General features: G+C 42.9%; 1 protein-coding gene across 3 annotated transcripts; it reads left to right on the top strand.

The window, feature by feature from the left end:
* LOC133004793 (tumor protein p53-inducible nuclear protein 2) lies at positions 1-9,101 on the top strand. Of its 3 annotated transcripts, none has more exons than XM_061074312.1 (4): positions 1-273; positions 4,300-4,661; positions 5,777-5,927; positions 6,017-9,101. In XM_061074312.1, exons 2-4 carry the CDS (start codon positions 4,538-4,540, stop codon positions 6,282-6,284), a joined length of 543 nt encoding a protein of 180 aa, XP_060930295.1. In that variant the 5' UTR covers positions 1-273; positions 4,300-4,537; the 3' UTR covers positions 6,285-9,101. The 3 variants fall into 3 exon arrangements, with proteins under 3 accessions (XP_060930295.1, XP_060930294.1, XP_060930293.1); XM_061074311.1 differs by having other exon boundaries at positions 5,366-5,927; positions 6,020-9,101; XM_061074310.1 differs by having other exon boundaries at positions 5,366-5,927.
* Positions 9,102-9,519: the final 418 nt, after the last annotated feature.

Here is a 9,519-nt window from a genome sequence, read left to right as displayed (position 1 = left end):
TCAGCTGGAGGCAGCAATAAACAGAGGCCAAATCTGCAGCGGAAAAAAAGAGAGAAAACAAGAGCTGCAGATGTTATGATCTGAAACGTCAGTGTAAAAAAAAAGATTTTTACACGAAGCCCTTCTTCTGAGAAGAAAGCCTTTTATTTTTGTATAACGGTGTTTTTGATCTACCTCACTTTAAAGGCTATCTAAAGCTATGCTTTAAGAATTGTTGTCGTTTCTACTGTGTGTGAGATCTCGTTTACAACTTGAATAACATTGCACAGGCAGGTAAGCTCTTCTCAATTTCTTATTTCTTATTTACTCGTCATAATCGTTGTGTCTTTTGTGTGGAAGTGTGTGATCTCAGAGGCATCATATGTCTCTGCCACTGGAGCCGCTGCATTCCTCGCAGGCTTATCTACACCAGATATACCAGCTGTTATGAAATCGTATGTTATTCTTATGAAACGTTGTGTGTGACACAGGAGCTATCTCTGACTGCTGTGGCTTGTAGCCGCCGATGACCTATTATTAGGTCATGGGTAGATTTGAAAGCAGCAAACACCTACACGATTTATTGAGGTCGATTCGACGTCCAGCACTTGGGAACAGAACCCCAGGCTGCATACGTGGAGGTTACAGACTGCAGGACACACAGCAGCAGCTCGTTGTGTGTGCAAACTGCAGCAAATGAATGCTGATGTGGAGTCAGGTCTATATCAATGGTCAGGTCGATGGCGGATGTTGATGTTTTTTTTCTGGGAGGCGAACCCCTGCAGAGAGTCGATGTTTCATATTCCACACAGATGATAAAACAGTCGAACCACCGTCTTTACTGTGTCGTCCCGAGCTTTTTCCACTCGATGTGTTTCGTGCACAGTCGCAGAGACACAGCTGTCATTGCTCTGACCCTGCAGCCGGGAGCTTACACGGATAATTCATGTTTAACCTGGATCCGCTGCACTCGCACTCCCGGCTCTCTGTCGATGTCGGTTCATTGTTTTATTACACAGATACAGGGGTTTTCGTGTGTTTTCCCAAATGTAAACACTGTATTTTATTTTCATCATGTCACTGGATTCAGCTCGATGAGCGTCGACAGCAGCAGCCACTCGCTCATCGGTGGATTTGCTGATTTCAAACTGTAGATCGGACTCAAGGAGCCAAACTGATCGTTTATATGCTTTGATAAATATGATATTTTTTGATATGTTTGCTCCTTAGACTTTTTTCTCTCCTCCTTCCTCCCGTCGCCAAAAAAAGCCGGAGCCTCTTCGATTCGTGTCAGTGACGTAAGCGTGACGCCACATGCGTCTTGTTTTTATTTCGCGAGTCCCCTCCCAGCCCGCGCCTCGCCCCTCCCACCTTTCTTTTAAAGGACCATTGCCAAATAAGAGTTCATAAGTCAAGATCCTCTCCACATATCAGGATGTGCAGTTGTTCCAGTATAAATCTTTTTTTTATTCAGAGGCTTTTGACAGCAAGCATAAAATGAGCAGATGCACACATATGGATGTGGTAAAGCTGCTCTGACTGATCACTGGGAAACTACAATAACACCCACGAGATCCAGATATTTATGTAGATCTGCACCAAATTGCACACACTCGTAAATATCAGTCCTCGAGACATGTATACGTTTTTTCATCAAGGTCAACAAATTATTCTCAGAGAAATCAATGAAAATGCTAAAGAAAGCAAAAAAAAAAGTCTGGATCTGTCTCCTGATCCAGATCCGCAATGAAAGGTAAGGGCTGCTGCCTTGGCCAAACTCAGGAGAGGGATTATAGTGCTAAATTGAAACAGACAGGGGGGGGAAACAGAACCTCAATTGGCTGAGGTAAAAATTAGTCGGAGTTAGTCTCGGGTTAGACGCTAATGGGCATTCTAAGAATAGAATAAAACAGCATGTCTTATCAGATTAATATTGACATCATCATAAATATGCAGAGGGAGCAGTTCTAGTCTCACAAACCAATAATGAATGCAATACACACTAATAAAGGGGGAGAAAAACATGAGCATGATGGTCAGACTTTCTGGTATTATCAAGCTTAGAGGTTTTTTACTTCAAATGAGATTAATCAGCATTAACATGTGGTAGTTGTTAGATAAGGCCCCTTCACCCCCCATGCCATGTATGCAGGAACTCTCTCCTCCAGGGTAAAAGCCATTTCAGTGGCTGTTATTTGTCCTCTATTGACAGGATCACCAGCTTTATTTACACTACAGACAAATAGCCCTGAATTAGCCCGTGCAGACTACAGACCAAACTAATACAAAAATATTTATTGAGGTCCGTGTTGAGCGTGTGTGTTCTATGTACTGCACCCTATGCAAAGCAACCCCCAGGCCTTCTCACCAAAAATTTGTTTATCTGAATTTATTGGTCACAGTCTCATGACTCAAGTGCTTTTATTTCAGGAATGCATTAAAACCAGTGTTGAGGACAGACTGCAGTGCCTCAGTTCGCAGTAACTCTGCAAGATCCCCAAAAGTACGACAACCCTGGGCCCTTTTAATGAATTGGCTGGATAGGTTTTTGTAAACATGACCTGAGAGAAGAGGAAAAATGAAGTCAAACCACCCGGAGTATCACAAAATACGACCGTAAAAGCCCTTTTTTGATCCATTTTCTCCCCCCTTTCATTCCTCTCACTTTCTCTTCTTATTTCAAGCACAGACCAATTCAAACAGACTCATTGACCGTGACTTTGTTTGTAAAAATAATTGTATTTCCACTTGACATGTGAAATCTCAGGAGCACATACAGTACTGTCGCAATTAGGACGTCTCTTCAGAATTATCACCATGACGATTCTCCAAATAAGGACAGAAAGCGCCAGCTTCCCAACAAGCATCCATGCATGTCTCCTTCCATGTCTCTCTGCTCCATGCGTAATTAGTTTCTCATTTTAATCTGTGCTCCTTAAATTCCACTAACCTCTGTGACTGGTAGAATAGTTCAGTGTCAGCAGCACATCCTGTATTTACATGCAGGTATTTTCGGTGCAGATCAGGCTTTGGGGTCAAACAGTTTGAGGAATGAAAGAGGTTATAAACTGGAATTTAAACCTCTGCAACCTTGAATCAGCCACACAAATAAACTGATAATGGAGATAAAGCATATGAGTGGAAAGTCATTTAGCTTAAAGTTCATTACCTTAGTCAGCAGGTATTGACAGAGGTCGTGAACTCTCTGGTCGCTTCAGTCCTTGCCTCTTCTGGACTCACACAATTCAAGTAAATAGAACTCGGCCTTTGAACATATAGGGGCTTGCCTTGTCAGCTAGCTGTTCAAAACACCTGTTCAGCATTACATCATCGTGTTTACATGTAGGTCAGACACTTGTCCTTTGCCTCAATGACTTCTGTCCTCATTTATTTGCCCTTCTTTGTGTTTTAACATTGTGCAAAGAGCCAGACCTTACAAGAGTCTGGCTCTTTGTCTCACCTCCACCTCCTCCTCCTCTTCCTCTTCTTCAGCCTGTCCAGCTGTCCTGAGACTTAGTTATATAAATATCATGGGGGAAGGGACTGACGCCATTGTCCACCAGCTCCTTACTGGCTGGAAACCTTCCTTCACATTCTCAGTGATTACCACATACTCAGAGTTCCTCTGCCACTTTAACTCACTATTAAGCTGTAAGATGCAAGTTCAAATTGAGATTTTATGCTACTGCTATAACATATCTTCCATTGAGGAACCAGTACATACTCCTTTATGGGTTTGACCTGCAGTGCATGACCTTTTCAGTCTATTGAACAAACCCCAAATCTATAATCACTTAGCTTTAATCCCGCTGTGATCAATATTTGATACCAACAATGGATCAAATGACTTTGTGCGTGTGTGAAACTGTTCACTTGTCATCAAAAACCCACGGATAATGGAACCACACTCTTAAGTTTCCCTCAGCAACTCGAGTCTTGTGGGTTCTTAGGCCTCCAACATTACAGCTTTAGGTCATTCTCATCGCTCTCATCATTGTCACCAACTTCTCAGATGTACCAGGAATGTTTTCACTGAGAAGCTGTTTTTTTCTTGGATTAGAATTCATCATGTGTCCAGAAAAATTACTTAAAATGAATATACAATGTTGTCTATACTGTTGGTAATAATACTTCAAAATATGATTTGAGTTTTTCTCACTTGTTGTTCTGCACAACAAAACGACAATCAATCAAGTAGTAAAGAAGTACAAGTTCCCATTTTAAGTGGTTGCTTCATCTGTAAGATGTGTTGACACTGCTGCACCCACTGACCACTAACCACTCTCTCATCTGCCTCTTTCTCTCCCTCTCTCTCTCCAGGCCTTTGCTCCAAACCAAGTGAAACCTTACATTTGCACTACAGAAGCCTGTCCACTCCCGTTTGTCGAAACCGAGATCCAGCAAAGGGCTTCAAAAGAGAAAAAGACTCAAAAGATCAAACAAAGCAGTGCATAACAGCGCAACAAGCGATAGCGTAATCACAAATAAGAAATTCAAATAGGCAGCTAAAGCTTTTTTTTTTGTGGACAACAAATCGCACCTGGCAGCACCTGCAGCCATGTTTCAGCGTCTGAGCAGCCTGTTGTTCGGGGAGGTGGAGGAGGTCGCGGCTGAACTGAAGGGACCCAACCCCTGCGTGACGGAGGCTGACGAGGAGGGATGGATGCTCGTCAATCTGCCTGGTGAGTCTCAGTAGAGGGAGTGTGGGGTTGGATTTGAGGAATAATCAAATTATATTTTGTGTTCAAAGATTAAGTAAGTTAAGGAATACATGTTCTCTTTTGCATGTTTATATCCCAATTTAAGGGCATAATCTATAATCCTGAATTAAGTGTATTGTTTAGAGTGTAAGTGTAAAGTGAATATAAGGTTAGGGGAGGGGGTGAAGAATCCTTCGGGGCGTGGCGCAGAAGTTCCAAACACTTAATTCTCTGTGAACAATCATCTCCTTCCTCTTTGTTTATGATCTCAATCATGACAAGGCCAATTAGTGAGTTTGAAATTTTTGCTTTGCCTGTTCAGGAGCCAACCAGTCATCTAAAGCAACATAAAAGTAGCTCTCAGCCGAGTCGAGACAAACATTACGTCGCTGACACAAATCACCACCTTAGAGGGTCAGCACAACTAATGATGTGACTCTTTTATGTTCTGTGTTTCCTTACCCCCCTCTTCTTCCTCCCCTCCAATTATTTTAAACACCCTCACATTCTCCACACTGGTATGTGTGCGCGTGCGTATGTGATCCCTTTCAAAATTGCCCCCCCCCTTCAACACGCATGACTTTTGCGTCAACCACATTTGCATCCTTTTTTTGCAACTCGCCGCCCCTTCCACCTGTCCTTATTGGCTGTCCTATCACCTGATTTCATCGCTGCCATGTGCTCAGAAGGGTCTGACAGCATGCTGCAGGCAGAGGATGAGACGGGAGCTCCGCTGATTGCACAATCATCCCCAGACACTAACCTATCACATCATCAAGACACACATGCAAGGACTGAATTCCCCATTCCCCAGCCGCCTCACAAGCGCCGTAGGACACATAAAGGTCAGGCACGAATTGCAGTAGCAACATCAGACCCCCTGTCTTGCCCTAGCGCTAGCCCATCAGACTCTGGTGCCATTACACCCGTGACCCTGCCAAGGCGGGCCAGACTGTCCACGCCCTCCTCCACCCCGTCGATGTCCCCTGGCTCTGGGAGTGAGTGGGGGGGCAGTGGGGGTAGCAGTAGGGCAGGCTCAGAGAGAGGCTGCATGGATGAGAGCTGGTTTGTCACCCCTCCCCCCTGTTTCACTGCAGAGGGAGCAACAGCGGAGGCCAGCCCGATGGAGGACCTTCTCATCGAGCACCCCAGCATGTCTGTGTACGTCTCGCCAAACAACTTATCCATGGTCTCCAACGGCAACCTGTCTGTGGTGGGAGAGGAAAGCCTCCAGGCGAGCAGCATGAGGTGAGAAAAAAAGGCTTTTTTTATGCAAACTCTATTCCACCTTCACATCTGTCTGACTCACAACAATCGCACCCATTCTCTCCCTGAAGCAGAGTGACTGAACCAGCTGGTGCGCCCGCCACCCGCAGCACTATCCCCACCAGGGTGAGCCGCGGAGCAGCTGCCCAGGCCGGGGCCCTGGCCAAGGTCACCCAAGTGGCCAGGGTCCAGCGTGGCAAGGCTCGCATGGAGAGGCGCCATCTGGGACGCAACCGCATCCAACGCCAAAACCGCACCAGGGAGCAAGTCCCTCGCCACGCAGCGCACGCCAGAAACACCTTACTTCACCAGCCCAGCAAGCGTAACGTCTGCCACTAAACTCCTGAACAAGCAGGGGGCATCGTTCAACCTGAGGGCATTAGACACACATTATTAAATATATTGACCCCACATCATATTTGCTTTCATTTCCGCACATTATATCATGATAAATCAAATACAAACATTAGCTCCTGAGTTTTGGTTTGTACACAAAATGGCTCCACCTGGTAGTTGTATGCCCCGTTCTGCTGTTAGGAACCAAGCCCTCCGAGTTCATCTGTGTAGATCTTTATTGCATTATACATTTTGTCCGTTGCAGTATCTAAACAACTAAAAAAAGTCTTCAAAAAATATTTACACAGGTTGTACTTAGTAACAATAATGTCTGAAAAACAGCAAAAAAAATTTAGCTCTACTAATTTTTCTTTCCTGTCTTGGTAAAAATATTCTCCTTTCTTCCACTCTTCCTCAAGGCATTTTATTATTATTTTATCAAATCAGCCATTTCATTAACTCCAAAGTACTTGTGGAGACAATGATTTGTAATTGAAACAACCAAGTGTACTTTACTCTTCGATGGAGGAACAGACCTTTCTGCTGGAGTCATGTAGGATAGAGACAAGTTAAGTTTTAGCATATTTTCAGCGAAAAACGACACATCATGTCCCATATGCTTTAATTCTTACAAAATAAAACTTTAATTTTATTCGGAAAAAGTGGAGAGATATACCGTGTGTGGCGAGAGTGACGGGAAGATCACTCTGACATTTGTTTCCCTCAATTTTGCAAATTGACAGATGAAGGCGCGGCAATATGTGGCCACCCAATTTCATAACAGGAAACGAAATGCTGTGAGATTCCTCTCCTCTCGCTTTTGGGGGAAGGTGGAGAGCAAGTAGACGATGGTGAAAGAAGGAGCAAAACAGACTAAAGAGTCAAATAAATTACGGGAAGAATTAGAACTAGGTAGCATTAAAAAAGAAAAGTGATTGATACGAAATGGTCGTAGGAAAGTGTTATGTAACCCTCAGAGCAGCCAGTGAATTTCAACAAGTTGAATTCAACATCAAACTCTGCTGCAGAGCATTTAGGAAATGACTCTTGTTTTTATGTTTCTCTTGATAATGATCGTCGTTTTTGTACAGATGAAAATTTGTGCCACAGGCGGCCATAATGTCATTATTGAGAAGAATTAGACATGCAGTGAAAAGATGCAGGGGCTTGCCTTTGGGTTACAGGGTATGACAGGTTACAGTAAGTAGATAGCGGTATGTATTGATGGCAACTCTTTATTTTGTATTGTTTCTCTTTTTTCTGCTCATTTTATCTTTGTAAGGTTATATTATTTTATAGTCTCTATTTCTCAGTGTGGTTCCACCAAAGAAAGAATAGAAAGTCTGTTCCTGCCTGACAAAAACAAAATACAACGCTTGGCTTGTGAAGCCGACAAATTCTAAATAACTACAAAGCATGGTGATCATTAAATGTGTTGTCTGTGAACTAAAGCAAGGTGCCCGGCACACACGTTCACCCACAGTGTGTGCTGTGTTAGCCACAGAAAGAAAGTACCATCTATACACATAAATCCCTTTCATAAAAAATGAAGTCCCTGACTTTCAAGAATGCACTTGTTGGGAAAAAGAAAGGGAGTAACTATATCCTTAAAGCCCAACAACAGGCATCTATCGTCCCCTCCATCCTGCTTATGGGCGTGCATCACATTTCTTTAACCTCCCCTCCATTACTGTCCGTCCCTCTCTCGTTTGCACATCCAGCTCTAACTGTGTCCACAAACTGATATGTGTTCAACAACAATAGTAAACAATGGTGCTGAAGTGTATGCTAATGTTTGTAAATTATTTGAGACATGGATGTAAGTTTGCACTGTCATTCATTTATGTGAGTCAAAGTTATAGCGGTGTGCCGTGTGCTTGTTTTTTGTTTTTTATTTGTGGATTTTGTTTTTTTCTCTTCTTTTCATTTTGATTCAAACTGTGTGTGAGAAGGTGTACTGACACGTAAACTGCTAGAAACTCTACAAAAAAAGTACATGAATAATGATCGTTTTATTTCTCTTGTAAATATTAAAAACAGAAAAAAAAAGAATTTATAACGCTTCGTTAGATGTCAAAGCCTCTCAGGATCTGAGTCATTGTGTCCGATGGGACCGATGAGAATCCTCTCTCTGCTCATTAACAAACCAGGAGGGCGACTCAGTGGCCAAATGTGGTGGTTTCGCCCCAGTGTCAGTGTCAGCCAGTTGAGATGCACCATACACAAACAGCACGAGACTCAGAGCTGATGTGCCATAGAGAACACTACCCTCCACAGGGTTCACATAGCACTGCATCTGCTGTATGGCCGCTGGTGAGGACACAGAACAATGACATGATTTTATTACAATCAGAGAGTCTGGGGGATTTGTTTGTTTGGGGTGCTAGGAAAATGGAAACGTCTTTTCTCATTAAGATCATCTAGATATAAAAAGATCAATAATTTCCCCAAGAGTACATAAAACCCATTTTTTTCATTTCTGCCAATATTCCTTTTAAATGTCTCTGCTAATTTATAATATAATTATGAAATTATATATCCTGTTTATTCCACTGAACAGTGAAGGGAATGCATCTGAGGTGATGAGTCTGTGTACACACACACACACACAGACATACATTAACACACACAGTGATCTGTTTGCCAGGCTTCCTCACACCTTTGGAGCTCGCTATTCTAACTGTGCCTAAGAGGTTGATTTTTGTTCCTGTGTTGTCAAAATAAAAGTCGGTACAGAGTGAAAACAGGGTAATAATAATGAGAGAGCACATGTGTGTGAGTGTGTGTATGTAAGAAATATATCACCACAGATACCTCTGCCGCTGCAATCCTGTCATGTTTTCCTCAATTTGTATTTCTTCCCTCTCTCACCAGTGTCATGTAAAAATGGCAAAAGTGTTTTTGAAAAATGTGTGGTCATCCAATAATGGGGAGAGGGAGAGGAAGCGGTCACCCGGTGTGGGGGGAACCTACATTACATGGACGATGTGGTCAGGGAGAGGACGAGGCAGGAGACAAATAGTTTATATATTTAAGAAAAAGTGAAATTAAGTGTAACAGAAAAAATACAATAGAATATGCTTGTATTTTCCCATATAGGTATTAGAACAGTCGTTCACCAATAGGATGTTTTAAATGAAAGCTGTTGAATGTCTGGGGAGTTTCATATGTTTTATGTTGTGCCCTGAAATGATGGCAGCTTAAACACACTTGGGGTTTTGCCCATGTTACATCTCAA

This window comes from Limanda limanda, chromosome 7, assembly GCF_963576545.1.
Source record: "Limanda limanda chromosome 7, fLimLim1.1, whole genome shotgun sequence".
Classification (NCBI taxonomy): Eukaryota; Metazoa; Chordata; class Actinopteri; order Pleuronectiformes; family Pleuronectidae; genus Limanda; species Limanda limanda.
Note: the sequence above shows the minus strand (reverse complement) of the source record. Positions and strands in the feature narration are given on the sequence as shown.